Source organism: Antedon bifida, chromosome 8 (assembly GCF_963402885.1).
Source record: "Antedon bifida chromosome 8, ecAntBifi1.1, whole genome shotgun sequence".
In the NCBI taxonomy this organism is placed as follows: domain Eukaryota; kingdom Metazoa; phylum Echinodermata; class Crinoidea; order Comatulida; family Antedonidae; genus Antedon; species Antedon bifida.
Window position 1 is genome coordinate 19,146,299 of NC_136233.1, and position 20,760 is coordinate 19,167,058.

The 20,760-nt window shown below is 31.5% G+C and overlaps 1 protein-coding gene across 9 annotated transcripts in view; it reads right to left on the reverse strand.

The window, feature by feature from the left end:
- The window catches only part of LOC144849712 (piezo-type mechanosensitive ion channel component 1-like), a 52,008-nt gene extending 33,249 nt beyond the window's left edge, over positions 1-18,759 (reverse strand). For 2 of the 9 annotated variants that reach the window (XM_078706725.1, XM_078706724.1), the window contains exons 1-9: positions 13,297-13,865; positions 7,864-7,959; positions 7,431-7,553; positions 6,738-6,780; positions 6,108-6,551; positions 5,769-5,940; positions 5,093-5,152; positions 857-922; positions 133-153 (exon numbers count right to left, since the gene is read on the reverse strand). In XM_078706725.1, the coding sequence (XP_078562851.1) occupies positions 133-153; positions 857-922; positions 5,093-5,152; positions 5,769-5,940; positions 6,108-6,551; positions 6,738-6,780; positions 7,431-7,553; positions 7,864-7,959; positions 13,297-13,846 (1,575 nt within the window). In that variant the 5' untranslated portion in view covers positions 13,847-13,865. Of the gene's footprint in view, positions 1-132; positions 154-856; positions 923-4,237; positions 4,277-5,092; positions 5,153-5,768; positions 5,941-6,107; positions 6,552-6,737; positions 6,781-7,430; positions 7,554-7,863; positions 7,960-13,296; positions 13,866-18,477 lie in introns of those variants that run through there. The other 7 variants (XM_078706730.1, XM_078706728.1, XM_078706732.1 and 4 more) reach the window with 6 other exon arrangements.
- Between the last annotated feature and the right edge of the window lie 2,001 nt (positions 18,760-20,760).

Genomic DNA, 20,760 nt, shown 5'->3' on the forward strand with positions numbered 1-20,760 from the left:
TGATAGTTATAGAAAGTTTATACATGCACAGACAGAAAATACTATAGAAAGTCAGAAATGCTAGAAGACTCTAAACGCTAATACACTGCATGCGTGTTTGAAAAAAAAAATAAAATTCATGCAAAAACAAACCTTTTTCTTTGATGTTGTGGACTATACACCATAGTGAGATAAGAAGAGAACAATAGATCGGTAAGATAACCAGTACCAGCATACCAAAGTATACTATTGTACAATAGTGATACCATACTCATAACATACACCGTATATTCAAGAATACCATAGTGTACCATACTGTTTACAAGTATTAGTGTACTGTACAAATATACCACACTGTACCAGCATAGTGTACCATACTGTACAAATAAACCTGCAGTACTGCACAATTATGCCATGGTGTACCATACTGTACAGGTACACCATAGTGTAGCATGCTGTACTTGAGTATATACCATAATAATGTACCGTACAAGTATACCAAAGCCCTCTCCAAAGGCTTGGTAACTTTTAATAGAACTAGAACTATGTGAACTGTAATTTAAAAGCAACCAGGTGAAAATAGCTATTATTACTGTAGTTGATGTGGTTATATTAACTGTAAAGACCTAAAAAGCAGTTTATAACAAAATTAATTCAAATTAACAAACTGTCATAAATACAAATTATTTAATTTATTAATAATTGTAATAAAGGTTGAATATTAGAGGTCCTGGAAAGGCAACCATGAACTGTTAATGAAAAAATACATAACACATTTTAAAAAGTGTATGTAATATATTGTAATACAAAATGAATGGATTACTAAGAAATGTAAAAATTAAAAGAAATGAATTCATAATAAAGTAAGAGAGTGTACCTGATGTTCACCAGACTTCTTTTTGTGGTGATGTTTTTTTGGTTTTGCATGCACTTCCACTAACTCCTTTAAAAATAAAAAAGAAATCACTGAAAACATTTATTTATTAGCCTATAATGTAATCACAGAATAAATGGATCTTTAGGGTGAATAAAGGTTACCACCTTCACTCACAATGTTCCATCTTCACACACACTGAACAAGCTTTATTCACACTTTGCCATCTTCCACATCGTGCCACCTTCTCTCATACTCACATTGCGCCACCTTCTCTCATACTCACATTGCGCCACCTTCTCTCATACTCACATTGCGCCACCTTCATTCACACTTTTACACCTTCTCTAATAATGTGCCATCTTCTCTAACTAGTAACAATGTGCCACCTTCATTCACATTGCACGTCTTTCATTCACTCTTTGCACCTTCTCTCACACGGTATCAACTTTATTCACATTGCATGTCCTTCATTCACTCTTTGCACATTCTCTAACAATGTGCCACCTTTTCTCACACGGTGTCAACTTCACTCATAATGTGCCACCTTCTCTCACAATTTGCCACATTCTCTAACATAGTGCCACCTTCTCTCACACGGTATCAACTTCACTCATAATGTGCCACCTTCTCTCACAATTTGCCACATTCTCTCACATAGTGCCACCTTCTCTCACATAGTGCCACCTTCTTTCACATAGTGCCACCTTCTCTCAAATGGTGCCACCTTCTCTCACATAGTGCCACCTTCTCTCACATGGTGCCACCTTCTCTAGCAATGTGCCACCTTCTCTAGCAATGTGCCACCTTCACTCAAAATGTGCCACCTTCTCTAACATGGTGCCACCTTCTCTCAAAATTTGCCACCTTATCGCCACCCAAAATGTATTACACTATGGTGGGGTTTGAACATTAAAAAAAATATATATAGTAATCAAGTGTTAGTTTATACAGATAAAGCTGTGTACATGAACATAGAGCATTACACTATTAGTATGTGTAGTACAATAATATTAAATAAATAAGATTTTGCAGAACATCTACTGCTGAAGTAGCCTTTTTTTTAAATTAAAGGAAGAAAGTTGAAAATTATGATTTGTGTACTTTAAAAACATGAAATTAGTCAATGATGCCAACCAATACACATTTACAACCAACTCTCCTAAAACTTTCTTAAAAGTCGTGAACACTATTATTATATTAAAAAAAAAACCTTTTTTCCAAAACCAGTAATTTAGAAAACATCATGAGCAGTTATCGTTTTAAAATTATAATTAAAAGAAAATTTTCTTTTTAAAATCTTGCTTTATATCAAGTGAGTATTATGGCTAGCAACTTATAGCATTTATATGGGGCATATATTGGCAGAAATATTGGTTCTTTGGCAAGGATTTGAACAAAAGACAAGCACGTCACTTAAGATTAACGCAACGTTTATTTTGAGAAGTAAAATGCTTTGTTGTAGTACTACAGATACTGCAATAATGCCAGAAATTACAATAAAATCTTCTAATGTATCTGTCTACAGGTACTGTACATCCTCTGCTAGTTATTGGTATTCTAGTTATGACTTCTTGCAAGTCATATTAGGTAGCAGGGAAGTTAGATGTGGAAGTCAGTCAACTATGTCAGTGGATGCTTTCTGAGACACAATCGTTTTTTTCACATAATCTGAAGTACCTACACAACCTCCTGTCCAGGTAACCTCCAGACAACGCCAAATTGGGAGATGCTCATTGCATAAAGCTCTGTATACACTATAAACTAATTTGTCTAAAAAAGTGAGAGGTGCCCAAATATGGTAGTGACATGACACCATCATGTCCATATATGGATCACACTTTTTTGTCAAACCAGTTTACTTGTATATGTATGCAGAATGTGAATTGCTTGCTTGGTTTTAATGTCATAGAGCTGTGTCGCCTGTACATATAACCTTATACAGAGTGATTATTTGTAACAATTTCCAATTTAGCATCATCAAATGTATTTGATTATAAACAAAGCGTGACTAAACATTATTAGAAATAAATAGAGAAATAAAGTGCAATATAGTACAAGTCAGCACTTTAAAGAAGAAATGTGAACAAATTAAAGTAGAATGTTGTTTTATAAGTTAATTTGATAGTACTGCACTGTATATTAGAATGGGCGATTATGTGACATTAATAACAGGTAAGTAATTGCTTGTTAATTTTTAAAGCATTTTATTCTAAGAATTGATGGAATAAATAATTGTAGACTTTCTAAAATATTACTTTTTTTTTAAAGGAAAGAAAACCAAAATGTAAGTATACAATATTTGTGATTTAAATTGAAAATAAAAAGTAATAAAAAAATAATTTAGTAAAAATAGCTTAGCACAATGTACAGAGATAATCAGATGGTGTATATTATTTAATGGCGATGGTAGAATGAAGAATGAACTTTAAACTTGTAAAATGGCAGAAATACCAAACAATGAATAACACCAAAGTGGATGAAAAAATGTGACATAAAAAAAAAAACAACAACAACCAAAAGTAAGACTAAAATGGATGAAAAGGTGAAATATATAAGTGAAAAGCAGAAGCAAAGGAAAAAAAAAATGAATAAATTGAACCAAAAGTAAGGTGGAAATAAGGCAAAATAAATATGAGCGACAAAGCAGAAGAATAAAGAACATAAAGAAGCAACTTTACCAAAGTGGATGAAAAAGGCAGCGCAGAAAAAGCAAACAAATTAGAACCAAAATAAAGACCAAAGTGGATGAAGGAGCAGTTAACGCAAGTACAGAATGTCGCAAATCCATGTAGTATAATTTTGATGCCATGCAACACAGTCGTTGCTTAGCAACAGAAGGCTGTGGCATGGCGTCAGTTGACAACTGTGAAGGGGTTCCTTTGGCATTCCACCAACGTTGTCTTTGCATATTGGCTGAATAAGCAAGATGAGCTCGTTGAGTGAATAAATTATTTGTTTAAATTAGTGTAAAACTCAAAAGACAGACATTTTTGAAGTGGCACTTCAAAAGCAACAGAGCAATGTACGTCAATAAAATCTCCAAGAAAGTCTCAGAGGCAATGATGGAGAGCTATCACAATGCTGGTTGGTTTGTAAGCATGTGCAGATGATTTACATAACACTCTGTGGCTCAGTAGAGTTTTGACATTGTTCCATAAAACATGCTATTAATTGCCAGGTTATTTCCAAAATCTGCTCTTTTAAGTTGTATTTAAAGCTGAATTTCATTTTTATTTAACACAACTAATTTATTCCCATAATTCGCATATCTTGCACAATCAGTCGACAAGCAAAAACAATGACAAGTATGGCATGCCAAGTGCGCCCGATAACAATTGTGGACAATGTCAGAAGTTAATCTAAATTTGATCCACTACTCACCAGACCATCTTGGCCAGTTAACTGGTCATACCCATGTTGCTGTGTAGGAATGTGAGAATACCAACATAAAAGCACACAAAAATAAACTAACATTATGTAAATGAGATGATGTCTTTGATTACCGATAATTCATGAATGATTTTATGAACATCAAAATGACAATTAAAATACAGTAGAACCACTAGGAACACATTTAAGACCCAACAAAGTGACCCCCTACTAGGGGTTGGCCTTTGTGTTAACAAATATATTTCTCCTTGTTCATTTCACTGGAAAATGCCTTTCAGGGATGTCCCAAAGGAGCAGTTCTACTGTAAGTGTGGTGTACCTGTATTTAGCATATACCCCAGGTATCTCCCCTTCAATGTGGAAACATTTTCATGCACAATCACCAATCACAATCATGTGCTCTTTCTCAAATCTCAACCTCCAAACAAAATATTTTGTATCTAACATGAATTGGCTGATGGTTGAATATGTGCAGTAAATGAAAATGAAACGTTAAAAATGATCTTGGAATGGAAAGTTAAACCAAACTGGAGAAGAGAAAACGTTTTTCTTTGAAATTATGATTTGTGTAGTTTATACATCATAAAAAATATTTTTTTTTATTATAGCTGTATTAGTCTTGCAATTTTAAACTTACAATAGCACTAAAAGGGAAAACAATAACAACAAACAATCTAGATATTAAAATGATTTGTTTGATAAAGCCTGAAGCCACGATTTAGAATAATAATAAAGTATTAGTAGACTATTAGCATAAATAAAATATACAAAATGATACAAGGATATTAAGTACATTATTATTATTAATGATTGGACCATTAAGCATTGATACGTTTGTGTTATTACCTCCTTATACCTTGTGTAACCAGTCAACTGATTACTTCTCTTATCTCTTAGTGAAATGCACTAGAAGAGTTTATAATAAGAAATGACATGTGTATAAAAAAATTGAACACATTTTTTTTAATTAAATATTTTTTGCAAGTAAATGTAGTGTCAACTATGACCTGTGACATAAGTTTAAGGTCAGAAACCTGTTCTGTTCTAACCATAAGAATTTTAAAAAAAAATGAATTTGGTGAATTTATGAACATTACTAGTATACTCTAGGATTGGCCAAAACCCACAAATAATTATTAAAAACTAAAGTAGGTACTGTAGCTAGATAAGTACATATAAGGAATGGTATAAAAAAAATTAGGAATGGGTAGCTAAACAAAAATGCATAATAAAACAGTACTTTTAGGTACCTGTAAGTTTTTTGATGGGAGCTATGTTAAAATGAAAGACTTTGCAATAAACTTTAGATTGAGTGGAAGATTTCAATGATGTGTCTTTCCATTGCCGCCAAGTACAACCATGCAAACAAGCAAATATTTGCCTATGTACACACTAAAGTATTGGTCATCTGAACAATTATTGCACAATTAGTACGCCATGGGTGACAGGTACATAAGGAGGCAATCAAAAACAGCCTTTATAATCAAAAGAAGTTTTTGAAATTGTAAAAAGTCACACTTACTGGTCCTTCCAACCATCGTCGAACCTCGAGGGCGCAGTACCAATAGAGTAGTAATACTGCACCAGGGTTGACAAACGCAGGCCAATCAAGGTCATCATTTACCCTGAGTTCATATGCAGCTTTACCACTTCCAGAACAGTCTGTCTTTATCACTGCTTTAAGTCCAATCAACCTGTTTGTTTATATTTTTGAAAGGAATATAAGAAAAGTATGTGGGTATTAAAATCCTGATCAATTATATAGTAATTATACTAAAGTAGTTTTTTTACAGAAGTTAATGCAAATTTAATAAAAAATAAAGGCTTTAACATAAAATCAGAAAAGCATTGGTATTTTTACCTGGCTGCAAGATCATCAAAATCAACATTATCTTGAAAGAATTGGAATTGGCAAAGATAAAGTAAAACCAGATGAAATCCACTGAACACCATCCAACAACCCTGCCAGTAGATGAACCGGTTCCCTGTCGTCTTGTACAAAGACCACCAGGTGACGACAACCAAAAACGATACGAAGTAAACAGCGGAAATCATTGAAGGTTCGATGATGGCAGCGAATGCCAACAGCGTCATTGTAAGAAGTCCGCGTAGACCAGCGATGATGATTGATCGTTTTTCTTTTTTGCGTTTGTACACCGTGTTGGATGTTGCAGCTTGCATTGTTTCTTGGGCCCGCTCTTGGGCCAGTAGCTTGTGGCATGATGCTAGGACAATGCCAGACACAATGAACACTATAACATCTGGAGCAACAAGTCTAATAGATGATAGTGCAGTTACATCTAACCTGTGAATTTACAACCATTTAAGAACAGGGTTATGTTGTGAAATAGGAAAATACTCTCTATACTACAAAGGAAGGAAGTACAAGAGGCATTACTCCTTAAGGTCATAAAATGGTCATGTTATATAGTTCGTTCCAGTCATACTAAACCTTCAATACACATTAATATGAGAAAATTACAAACAATACCTTTGAAAACCTATTTGCCTCAGAACTTTCTCGGCTTCTGTACCTGAAAAAAGAACAGTTTATAATTACTATCTATTATTTTCAATGTCAAAGACAGTAATTACAATTCAAGATGGGTTGAAAAAAGGAAAAGGGGGGAGATGAGCTGAAGAGGGTCTGGGAACAATGCTCAAACAGAATTCCTTACGTTATGGATTTTACAATTATTGTCGCTCTTTCAAAACTTTTTCCAGTTTATTTCCTAATGTCGGTAATAATCAGGTAATAAAAAATCTGTTTTGGAAATTGATGGTGAAAGTTGATAAACTAAGCATTTATATGAATACTAGATTATTATCTTTCACAGATGGCCAAGATGAGAACAGTCAAGTAGCTAATATAATGAATTTGTTGATAAACTGTAATTGATAGATAAATTAAACATAGTACGTTCTGTGCCATATTGTGTGACCAGCAACAATACAGTAATTACATCTAAAGGTCAAAGGTTATTAACCATTTTGAGTGGTACTCAAATCACTAAACCTGCTTTCTGTACATTTTAAAGTAAAAGATTAGACATTTTAAAAAATGAATTTGTGGAATTGAAATTGGAAGTTACCGCACAGGGGTTATCTTCTAGGTTTTTAACGAACCAGCCAGTCAAATCAAACAAAACAAACAGGTGTTTTGTTGTGGTCTAAAATAACTTACATCCATCTAGAAAGTCCAGTTCACCATAGCCAATGATAAGTAGTACTATTTGAAATATAAGCTGACCAATCGACGCAGCAGCACTAAACGCAACGACTATCTTTAGATATTTCCCTGTAGCTCCTGAAAAAAAATAAAAATAAAAACAAGATTTATAAAACAAAAACATTTTTAAAACATTATTTGCACTATATTATGGATCTCTATTTTCTATTTTCGGCCAACACATCATCAACACACTACAATAAATTAAAAATCAGCTACAAAGTGAGAGAGAAAGGAAAATCTGGGGGACAAACCTTCTTTTCAACTGATGCTGTACTAAGGCAACATAACCAATTTACATAATTAGTTACACAATAGAGTACAGTTTTCGGCTAAAAAAAATTAAATTTCAATTTTCCCGTTTTTAGCTACAGTATTGTATTCTTACCTTTCATAGATTGCGCTGTAGGGCTTTGAAGTAAGGGCACACACATTAAGAGGAGCAGATATACAAATGATATTCCATTGTACCTAAATAGTGTACCTGGAAAAAAGAAATGAAGTACAGTGATATTAAATTATTTTAAATGTAATTCAAGATTCAATGAATTTTATTATTTAAATATGAAATTCATTTGTACAGTACTACAAAATAGAAAAACAAGACAATTTGTAAGGATATGCTTAAGAAAGATATTGTAGAGAAAAACATCATAAATATGTCATACAACTATGGTCTTTTAAATATTGGAAAGATGTCGGTAGGCCTTTGGTAGTCCAAATGTTTATATATAGACTTAATATTAAATACTCTGTGCTACTTTACACTTTAGCAGAAAATATACTGTACAGAATAAATAATACAAATAATGAATGTACATTGTACAAATAAGTTCATGAGCTGAAAGATGAAAGGTTATGTCATGCGACCCACAATCTTTTAATCAAATACATGTATAACAGAAAGTATACTTTACAGTACTAAGAACATTAAACTGAAAGTATTTGCAATTAAATTTACTCTATATGCATTTACAAAATAATTTTTAAAATTCAGTAAGAAAAAGACATTCTCGACATCATTCTCACCGACTATTAATGTAAATGATATAACAATATAAAACAGAAACCACATCAGATAATATTTAACATCCTCTATATGACGACGGTACCACGGAACCGATCCATCTGGCTCATTCTCCCCTTCCACATTTCGAGTTAATAATTCCAGTTCGTCCTCCATTCTTTTAAATGCACACAGAGTGATATCTGATAATACAATATGGTGCACACGCAAAGTGAAATTCAACCTTCCTCTGTTTGCTATGCTAATGTGATGGTCAATGCATTTGTGTACAACAGTATTTCGTAAATGCGATTGATTTTTCTCTATTTCTGGATATCAACTGGAACAGCATTCTAAATACATTCACAATTTCCTTACAATTTCTCTGGATTACAAATGAGATAGTAGAGTAATCTAATTTTAATATAGAAAATATTAAAATGCAAATCGTTAGTCTGAATAATCTCAGGAAAGATATTATATTCAGTAAAAGATGTTTACTTTCATTGAAAACCTGGTTATCTGTCAGCACATTTAATTTTTTCAAATATCAATTATTATGGTTGATTCCAAACTATTCACTCTCATTACTTAAATTCAATTGTTCTGCAAGCTCTGCTAAGAATTTCCGATGTTCGATGAAACTTAAATGTCGCAAAATAACATGACCTGGAACCGTACATTAAAAAATATCTTACGAATCAAAATACATAATGTTGGTGGATTCCAAGGTGGATTCTTGTATTTGAATTAAATGTCTGAAGCTCTATTAAAAGGACTGAATATGTCATCAAAGAACATGACAGGCTGGAACAGTACAACTTTACAAAAATATCTTACTAATCAAAATACAATATGCAAATCCTTCTGTTTGCAATGTAAAATTCACCAATCCTCAATTTCCCAGTCTGCAGCAATCCTATTTGACAGGATACTTTAATTAATGGATGATACGTACAGTAACAGTACTGTACGGGCAAAGAAACATCAGTTTAAAAATTCCATATTTTTCTAACACCAAATAAAACAGGATATTCCTATGGTAATTTCACGTTTTCAATAAGCTGTATTTACACTGAAACACAAATCTTATCATCATGAGCACTATTATTACCATACAGCTTTAGCTGTATTCAACATTTGAGTATAATACTTAAAAATCCAAAATGTAAGCTGGTTGACACAACACTCCCATTTGAAATTAATCTCATAATATCCAGTTTTACTGTACACTTAAACGTCAACTTTACTGGTATTGTACACTATAAGTAGTTAATTCAGCCGGAATCAGTAAAAACATAAACATTTATAGCCTTTTGAGACTAGAAACAAAACAGCTTGAATGTAAATTAGTAACTAACAGAATCTAATATTTCCTTTAAAAAGCAGGCAATATTTAGTTTGCAACGAATGATTTCTGCTCGGACTTTAAAAAACATTCCAGAAGACGAAATAATAATATGTTTACAATACTTCGGCAATGATGTTTTCCTGCAGCCAATTGAAATAATCCTTATTCAAAAAATAAAATAAATGTGATGCATCAATGTTCTATTTTGGTGTCCTTTTGTGTTGCAATGATATGCTGCTGACTCTGTATTGAATAAACCATATGGGATATAATTTAAATATTTAATCATAATCAATTTATGATAAAACGGTGAACATCAGTGTGTCACAGCTGAGGCAGTCTCATCAAAAATACACAAACTATCTTAAAATATCAAATGAACAAACAATTTGAATACTTAATTGATTTAATTAGCAATTATGATAAGAAGAGAATTTTTTTTAAATGACAACTTTATACTACAGTATATTAATTTAGGCTTTATAAGATCTTATAGTTTAATTGTTATTTCTTATCACATATTTTCATGTCTCAAATCATTATATTAGTGGTGTTAAAAAAAAATCAAAATAAAATCTATTAGGATTAGGAGTAAACAAAAATAGTTGGTGTTGCCCAAGACAGACTGACCCAAAATGTGATCAAATTTGGATTTTGGCTCAAGGGGATTTATTTTTTAGCAAGACTACAAACGCCCCCAAAAATATCTATTAATTTAAAATAAAAAATTCTGCTGTTAATAAATATAATAATATAAAATATTAATAATAATAATTTACATACTGTAGGAAGTAATAATAAAAGGTTTCTAATTAATTAATTGCACAGAGGGAGCTATACAATTTATCAAAATAATGTCCATAAATTATACTTACTGTATCCATGAAGTGGTGAAGTGGGTTTATGGTGGTAAAATAAATAAGAGGCCAATTGATTATGAAATAAAGTGGGCTCTGTGTTGATATGAATTATTAAAGTACTTCTCTTACAGCTTTCAAACACATTCATTTTAAAACTGTAAATTCCTATATTTGTTTGTTACCTTTTTTAATTTTCTAGTAACAAACACACTTACAGTATGATGTCATAGGCATTTGCTAGACAATTATTAATTAAAATGTACAGTTTTAGTAAGAGTATAATTAATCAAATTTCAAAAATGTTGAGACCATGTTTTATGAATAAAATGCAAGATAATCAATATTGTAACTTACAGAACTCTTTAGATTTTTGTTAGGACTGGCAAGACACTTAAGATAGTGATAGCTGGTTAATTATTAATTAACGATAAAAGGTTAATATTAAATTATCTTGTGTGGGAAATTCCAAGCTATTACAATTTTTAGTAACAGTACAGTAAGAAGTTGTATGCTGAAAAATCAAGTGCAAGAAGATGAAATTTTATTGATACTTTTTATCATTCAAGCAAAATATAATCATTATAAAATGCAATAAACAATATTCTAACTGAATTCTAGATTTTTGTTGTGACTGGTGAGACATGATAGTGATAGCTGGTTAATTATTAATCATTAATTAACGATAACAAGTTAAAATTAAATTATCTTATGTGTGAGGGAAACTACAATTTTTAGTAACTTACAGTTAAGAAGTTGTATGCTTAAAAATTGAGTGCAAAAAGTTTTATCAATACTTTTTATCATTAAAGCAAAATATAATCATAATAAAATGCAATAAACAATATTGTAAGTAAAGCTACAAAATTTTTGTTGTGACTGGCCAGACTTGTGATAGTGATAGCTGGTTAATTATTAATCAACGATAAAACAAAAATGTAAAAAAGAAATGTTTTTTTCAAAAATCTTGTGTGGGACATTTCTATACAATTTTCAGTAAGCACTTGTATTGTATTGTATGCTTTTCAGTAAACTCAATGTACAGTAGTTACTGTACTTAGCCTACATTAGAATAATTTTGAAATGGTCCATAGTAAACACTGAACTGGAAGTACTGTAGTGAAAATACATTTATTATTAACTCAGATAAAGTGCATACACTCAATGATACTAGTATCACGAAGCTGAAATGACAACTCTTCGTAATAAATGATATAATTAAGTTTGAAATGACGCTAAAAACATTTATTAAATCGTAACATGTGAATCCAATTAGAACACGATGCCAGTAAACACGGACGTCAACAAATAAAATGATTGATGTTGGAAAAGATTGTCCAATCAAATACTGTAACCAGAAGCTTACAATTAGGAATCATGCGTTTTTGATACGTCTTCAATAAAAGCTAATTTGGTGCGAGAAACCCGATGATACCAATCTGAGTCTGATTTTAAGAACGACAAATTTACAAACAAATGAAAAGATTTTGTTATAAAAGCTGCAATTGAATACAGCAGTATTGATTCAACCATACAAATACAGTAAATTATTCCCAATTTATTTGCAGCAGACATAGCAAAAATTCAAAAACCTTATTTATTTGAGGGAGGCGTTTATTTTTTGGGTGTAATAGTAACATGTATATGTATGTTTATTCGAGAGAGGCGTTCTTTCAAAGTGGGGTGTTTATTCAAATAAATACGGTAACCAGTAAGTAACTGACATTGCCTCATAATAATAGTTGAAAACAATCATTGTTGAATGAATTTGAAATGCCATTCAACCAGTTATTTGGGTGAAAACCTCATTATTTGTATACTGTTATGTTACTTTGATGAGCCTATTACACGAGTTTCCATAAGATAAGAACCAAATAAATCTTATTTGAATCACGAATTCAATGATTAACTAATAACTAATGACGATACACATGATCTCTATTAATAGCTAAAATTCTTTGCTACTGAGAGTACACAGTAGTGTGAAGATGTCACTGCTTCAACAGATGGTGCTAGTCAGCATTTACACTTGCTTCATATAAATATTACACTGGTAGTTACTGTACATACTGTAGACAACCAAGGTGCAAAGTAATATTTATTTTTTCTTCCATGACTAACGAGCATGATACCAACGTTTGCTTATATAGAATTTATGTTTACATTTATCAGTCAATACTGTACTATTCAAATACTTACAGTTCAAGTTTTTTTAATAGTTTATAATGAATACCAAACATTTTTTTTAAACATTACTTTCCTGTAATATAGTACCAGAGGAACAAAGTGAAGCAATTGGCCTTACTGTACCTGTATTAATTAATTTTAAAAGATGGGTTTGAATTCCAAGGTACTGTAGCTTGATATAAAAGTCTATCTAGCATTTGAAAGATTACAGTACTGTGGGCATGTACAACTCTAATATAGAACATAAGGTCATAATTGAGGTAAATAATATAAAATTAGTATAGAGGTGTAGAGGAAACAACATGGAGACACATAAAGTATAGAGAGGATAGAGAATAAAACTAACCATTTATATACATATAAATTGAGCGTTTAGGCACATTTATTAAGGCCTGTAAAAAAATATAAATATGTACTTACTAACAAGTAGAAATAGCGGCAGAAGAATCTTGAATAAAAGCCACATTGCAAATAATTTTGAATATAGCCAATTCTTAGCAGACTTATAAGTGCTCTGTGTTCCGCCTTTATAATAATGCCAGCGCTTTTTAATCAAAGTTTTCGTCTCTTTCCAGAGTTCTTTGAAAGGCAGATCAGAAATGTTAATCGATGTTGTCCGTTCTCTGCTATCCACAAAGCTTCCCATGGAACGTGGACGTGAAGTAGACTCTGAAGTCTGCCTTGGACGGGATGATTGACGCAGAGAAGATGGCCGTCGGAGGGGCGCATTGGTTGTTAAATTGTTCCTAGAGGGAGTTTCAGGATAACCATTCTGACTGGAATTAGCGATATTATTTGGTTGTGGTTCAGGTAACTTATTAATCTCTACAGATTCCTTGTCAAGAGGAACATCTTCCATGATTACCGACGTATCTGGAACGGTAACTGGTTGGGAACCAGGCAAGTTTAAATGTTGAGGTCGGGGTAGATTGCTACCATTCTCATGCCTTTTCACTTCTCCTTGCTCCATTTCGTTTTCTTCCTCCAATTTAACATAAGATGACATAATAACCAAATAAGTTAAGAAATAGTATTGAGGATCAGCAAGACGAGTGGAAAATGGAAATTCCAATATAACCACTCCTCAGTCTATCAGCCAGAGATAACATAGCAGATCTGTGCAAAGTTCAGTTGAGATAGGAAAAATATAGTAGGTCACTTGTTGTAATATAAACTACTGTAGTAAATCACTGAAATACTTGACCCTTCACAAAAGATTCAAATTAAAATATACAGTGTTTACTGGAACGTAGTGGTGAATAACAGTCAAGAGTTACACAGTACAGGGGGTATGTGAAGATAAATGCCGAAAGAGAACACAACAGTAGAATTTATTTCATTAACACAGTAGCTTTGAGTCAGTTTAAGAAAAGCCATACAACATCTGTTTAATTCCTCAAAAGCATTGTCTTGAAATCCAACACCAAATGTCAAAGTACAATTCCATAGCTTTCATTCATTCATCTATGTGTAAGAGCATGGAGGAATTCTCCAGTGGTAAGACAGCATGTAAAAACTTCTACCAATTCTAGGGCAGGGAAGCCCACTGCTTACTGTACTGTGTCTTCCGATGACTACACAGTATTTGACTCTGTGCTGTACCACAAATATCTATTAGCTAAATAACTCTGTTTACTTAATAAACACTTCCCTAGTGATTATCATTTGTTAATGATGATATAATGATACTGTATACTGTACCGCCTCTGTAATAAGTTCAGTTAGCAAAGAAGGTGCTTACAACAGTTGCAAGACATGTACTGTACATGAACACAGTAAAACAATGCTAAGAAGAGCTACAGTACAACACACACTTCCTTTAACCACTAAATAAACAAACTCACTGTAGCAGTCTATACAATGTGGATGTACTGTACACAATTTGCAATTAAATATTTTTCAGCTTAAATAGATTTCAATTTACAAGATTGATTAATTAAATGTCATCGTATAAAGGGTGAGCTGACAATGGTACGATCTCGTTTTAAACAAAGTCCACACAATCCGCCCAATGATACTCTCGGGCTAATAACTTTCCAGGGTCTACATTTGATATCAATCTAAAGCGAGGTTAATTATTAAATTAATGAGTGCAAAGTCTAAAACAACTCAATATAAATGTTTCAAGATACTTAATGCATTAACAAGTTTATTTAGCATTTAATTACTGTTATGTACAGTATACAGTATGTTCCAGGGGCCTGTGTTTACTAATGTTCATAAAATTTATTTGTTTGTAAATTGTTGTTTATACATTGATATCTAAAATAAAATGACTTGATACCCAGAGGTACAGTACAGTACCCAGCTCAACCAACCAAATTTTGGAAACAATGTTTTTTCTTTTTCTCTAAGGTAAACTCTGTACACTTTGAACCATCTGTAATGCAGGGCATTAAAAGTACTTTTGTCAAAAGACTTTCACCTTTCTATAGCAACACAATTGAGTTTTGTTTGTTTAAAATCCTTACTGAATGTGAATCATGAATTGTTATAGCTCCATGGTTCAATAAATTTAAGATAGTACTTTCTGTCAAAATGCTTGGTTGATACATACATGTAAGGGCGTGTGGCACAGTGTTTTGGACGTTCAACTACTGATCGTGAGATCGAGGTTCGAATCCAACTCTCACCGCATTGCTTGTATCCTTGGGCAAGATACTTTACTTATGTTTGCCTCTCTCCACCCAGGTGTATAAATGGGAACCCGGTTAGATCAAGACACAACTTTGCGCTGATTACTAGCTGAATTATGGGAGTATGTTTCCATAGGTGTTTGATCAGAAAAAAATGACTGGGGTAATACTGTTCAGCGCTTAGAGATTTCACAACATTAGACGTTATATAAATCCAGGATATTATTATTATACATATTTGAAGTCAAATTAAATAAATAGAGTCGTCTTCGTTGCTGTCAATTTAAAGGTTAAAAATGAAATGAAAATGAATGAAAGTGTAAATTAGCAGTAATTAATTGGAGAGAAATATCTGAATCGTTTATTTGTAATTGAAAAGTAAAAGTGTTCATTTTGGTTTCAGGTGGTTTAAGCATGGCTCCAATGTTTATGCATGGACTTATGTCCATGGTTTAAGTTGGCATGGTTTACAGAGATTGTTTACAGTTGCCAAGCCACAGTTACACATTTCAGTAATGTATACATTTACAGTTACTAAAGTATATAACTCTATGTAATAAACTCTAGATGGCTCACTCTCAAATTAGCCTGAATTACCAGGCACTTTAAATCAATTTGTAGAGAGTTCTGCAGCAATATTGTTGAAAGGAAGCAGGCACAGGACTACAGTAGTCCCCTAAGGCTATACAAAGTCAATTGTGTAATGTTACAGTTTCCCATGAGAAAACGGTCTCTCCCAAAAAATGCTATAAATATGATGAATTGTACCAAATAGCAGTATGTTTTGTAACTAATTGTAGACTAAAAAATGAGTATATTTACTATATTAACTAAAAGAAAAATAACTTTTAAAAAAGGATAATGTGTTTTGACCCTACAGTATGGGAGTCATTCAGGTCAGTCAGGCTCTGATTGAGACTTATAACAAATATTTATAACACATATCAAGGGACAATTAATGGACATAATAGGTACACTTTCTATGTTTACTTAGACAAAGGTATTGTTGGCTATTGAATGTAAGCCTTGTGCTTGAATAAAGTGAACGAAAACAAAAACAGAATAACAGGTGTGACAGTGTCTATCAGTATCATTAGCTATTCACTCAAACAAAAATGGACCATGTCAAATTTTATTTTACTGCAGTTAATGCAGTAACTATATTTGTTTACCCTTCAACCCGATAAAATAGTTAGCAAGCTTGTTTCAATCATGCTGGTTCATAAACTTTTACATTGGAAAACACTAAAATAATATTTTATTGCAGTAAAAAATGTCTTGGTAATTAATAGCTCAGCTGTGATAAAAACAATTTTTGAAATGATCTCTATAATATAAGCTCTGTGCTGAAACAGCTACTATTATTATTGTTACCATTTAACTTATTGTAAATGTATGCTTGTTTTTTTTCTTGGACTGTTTCAAATAAAATGTGTGGGTAAACTACATCACATATTTTTTTGTCAGATAAAGTCTGATAGTGAATCGGTACTTATACTGTACTTTTAATCCCATGTTTCACAGTGTTAATCTACTGCTTTTAATATTTTTATACTAAACCGCATCACAATAGTTTAAATATGAACTGTAATACTATATAATGAACATGTCCCACGCGCAAGCAATGGATTCACAATTGGTTTTCCAACAAAGATTCTTTTAGCCCAAGTGGTTTGAAAGTAAACTGCAAACCTGTTTGCATTCAAACCCACTGAACCAATCATGATATACCTGAGTGAACACATATTTGGAGATAGCCTTGATTATTGGTGTTACAACTTTAAAAGATTTGAATGCTAAAGGTATTTGAAAAATAATTCAACACACTTCTGCCTTTCAATTATTTGTTTCAAAATCAAATATGAAGTGATAATAATATAAAGAAATAAAACAATTTTAAAAACGTATTTGTATTTCTAAAAAAACATTGAACCTGATCAGAATTTACTATTTAACATACTGTACCATGTAATAATTTAAAAGACCTTAAAATGTAAAATGTTCACAATTTATGAGCACAGTAGTTCAAACATATAAAAACTATTTTTCCTGTGGTTGTACAGTAAAACAGCATAGATTTTCCGAATGATCGTAATATCAAAATAGCATTGGTTTGAATGGCAAACCAATTTTTGCATTTTCCAAAATGGATTTTATTAAATAAAAAATCTACCACTGGACGAATAATTCTTTCTAATAAGGAGTGTGTCAATGCAATAGATATTTTCAATGCTTATGCTGTGCTTATAAACCATGGGGGAGAATATTACAAAGGATAAGTAAATGTTGGTGGTTTTTGTTTGAACATTGTACTAGATAATGTGCAGAAAGTGAAAGTGTGGCTTTCAACAGGAATACTGTAAATGTCTTATCTGTTTTTTGATCATGTATTAATTATTTGTTTGAAATCTATGTTGTTCTCCTAATTTGGAAACTATTTCAGCAAATAAGTATGATGTACAGTACCATATCATTAGCAAGTAATCAGGAATAATGTGATCTAATCTTACAGTATACAAAAATGAAACTCCAATTGACAATAGCCTTTGATTGCTTTTGGAAAATGTTGTCTAATGTAGGCTATACAGTAGCCTAATAAGATAGACCTAGCCTACTGTACCAACACTAATCAATTTTAATACATTTTACAGTCTGTTTTCAGAGCCTGTACAGTACAGTACATTTGAAGTTTTAAAAAAATTACAAAACATAAAAAAATTAAATTTAAATTATACCAAAATTAACAATATACAGTATTTAATCTCTGGTAAGAATGTATTATCAATTGAAATATGTACAAATAAATGTGCAAACAAATTAATGTATAGAAATAGAAAACAAATCTCCAAGATTATACATTAACATTTATCATTCCCTACTTCTTTGTTTAAATTCTGCATTTAAGTTTAAAGGCTATGCAAATTACATTATCTAGTTAAAAAAAAAAAACTTCAAAAAAACTTACTTGCAAGTAAAAATATCGGCAAGACAACTTGGATCAAAGTTGTACAAACTCCATAATCAAGTGAAATCATGGTGCCGTATTTTATTCCAGAGAGCACAGCTCTGGAGAAAAATAACAAGGCTACTGCAACAAACACACTGAAAAAAGCGGCAAATTTCTTTTAGTTTTAAATGTTTTTGTCATCTACAGGAAGTGATCAGCTTGGTCCTGATTGCCATTTCCCAAGCTGATAAGCTTGACTGGTAGAATGTTGCAGCTTGCACAAGTGGTAATCAAACAGTTGGCTACAAGAAAGGAAATTCAAAGGTTATAGTGAATTATAATTTATGTAACATACTAAACATGTGACCAATAGTATAGCATGTTATGAAAGTTAAAGAGAGAATGGCGATTAAAATGGCGTGTACTTTTTATTTTATTTTATTCAGTCAGACCAACAGCAATAAAATTCATCTGTACGATGGCAGAAAATATGATTTCCTTTTCCAATGCCTAAGGCCAAATAAAAATGAATTGTCCCTTTCCTCATCACATTTTGGAGCTATATATGAACTCTTTTACTATTGCTATTTGTATTTTTTTCAAGAAAAACTGTTGTGCTTTAAATAGGTGTGTCTCCCTTCCTAAGACGAATCAGGCATATTTTATTAACATTAAAAAATTGGTTTTATTTCTTTGAATTTCAAAAATGACTTCATATTTAATATTAATAAAATTGAGTAAACAATCAATCTGTATGACGGACGAATTATCAACTCAAGTACTTCTGTTAAAATTATAAGTGGTTAATCTAAAGTTAAACAAACATATCTAGCGAAATCAATCAATTTTATCACAGGAAGTCAACAACCACTACATGCAGTAGAACTAGTTTACAAGGCTGAGATAGGGATCAATATCAGTACAGTATTATATTAACCTGGGTTTTGGTATTAATATTAAATTTGTTTAGCAAAAAATCATGTTAATTTTGTTTTAGGATTTTTGTATTCTGGAATTGACTAGCTAAATCTAGAGATTATTGCGATAGATTTAAAACTGTAAGTCTAATATACACACTTTTATCTATTACCAAAATATTTGCTAACACTTGGCAAATAATACTACAGTACAGTCCAAGTACTATGTATAATGATTGTATGTTTTTTATTGACTTCTTTTTATTGATATTTTATTCACTTTTAGCCTTAATAATACTAGTTGAATGCTAATTCTACTATTATGTTTTTTAACTGTTTAAATAGGTTTTTAGAAAATTTAAAAAAATAACCTTTTTAAGCATTTAAAATAATAATAATATTGTGGACTATTCAAATTCAACTACAACATTAACAATAAAAATATAACAATTAGAACTTTAGACTGAATTGCAGTCTACTGTAGATATCATTTTAAAAATACAAATTTAACTATCTATACTAGATGATAAAATGTTTAAAAGTAACTCAATGTCATTTTATTATTGATTATTTTAAAGTAAAATAATGAATGACAAGGGAATCCAATAACAATGTGACATTCTTCACCAAATAACAAGATCATTCAGAATGAAAGAAAGCCAATTCATCAAAACAACAATTGTGCTGGTTGGAAATAAAGCAAAGAACCAGTACAGTATATAAGAATAAAGATGGGCATCTTTAAACACAATAAATGGGGTTTTTCCATACTCTATTTTTTAGGGGTTGGTTACATTACAAGATTTTATGATAACATGTTATCAACATGCTCCAATTTAATTCATTTTTTACATGTTCTTTTTTTTCATAACAACCACGAATTGTTATTAAACTTTCCCAACATTTTTTTGTATCTAATTTAAGGTCACAAACTGCATTTGATGTAAAAATATATTAATATGGGCCTAGGTAGGCCTATTAGGCTATTGTGATAAGCAGTTAAAAATGTGAAAATAAGTTGATTAATAAATTTAAGTGGCCTGCTATTAATTGTTTTGCTTCTGTAATCCACCAACGTTACCTACCTAGGCCTAGACTGTCACATTCAATCAATGAATGTCAATTACTATTAATTAGCAGAGAAAGTGTCATTTTTTTATTTAATTTAAATTTACAGATTATTAATTAATGAAATAATATTTAATATTAATAAAAAAATGAAAAAAAATGTGAAACAAATTGACTAGTTAACTAAAAAAATATGAATGTGAATGAAGAGGAGTTCGAGCCTAGCTAGGCTCTTAGACATATTACTCCACATGAAGAAACACATCCCCACCCCTGGTATGCGCCTTTTTCGCCGGTCAGCAGCTAAAAAAGAACA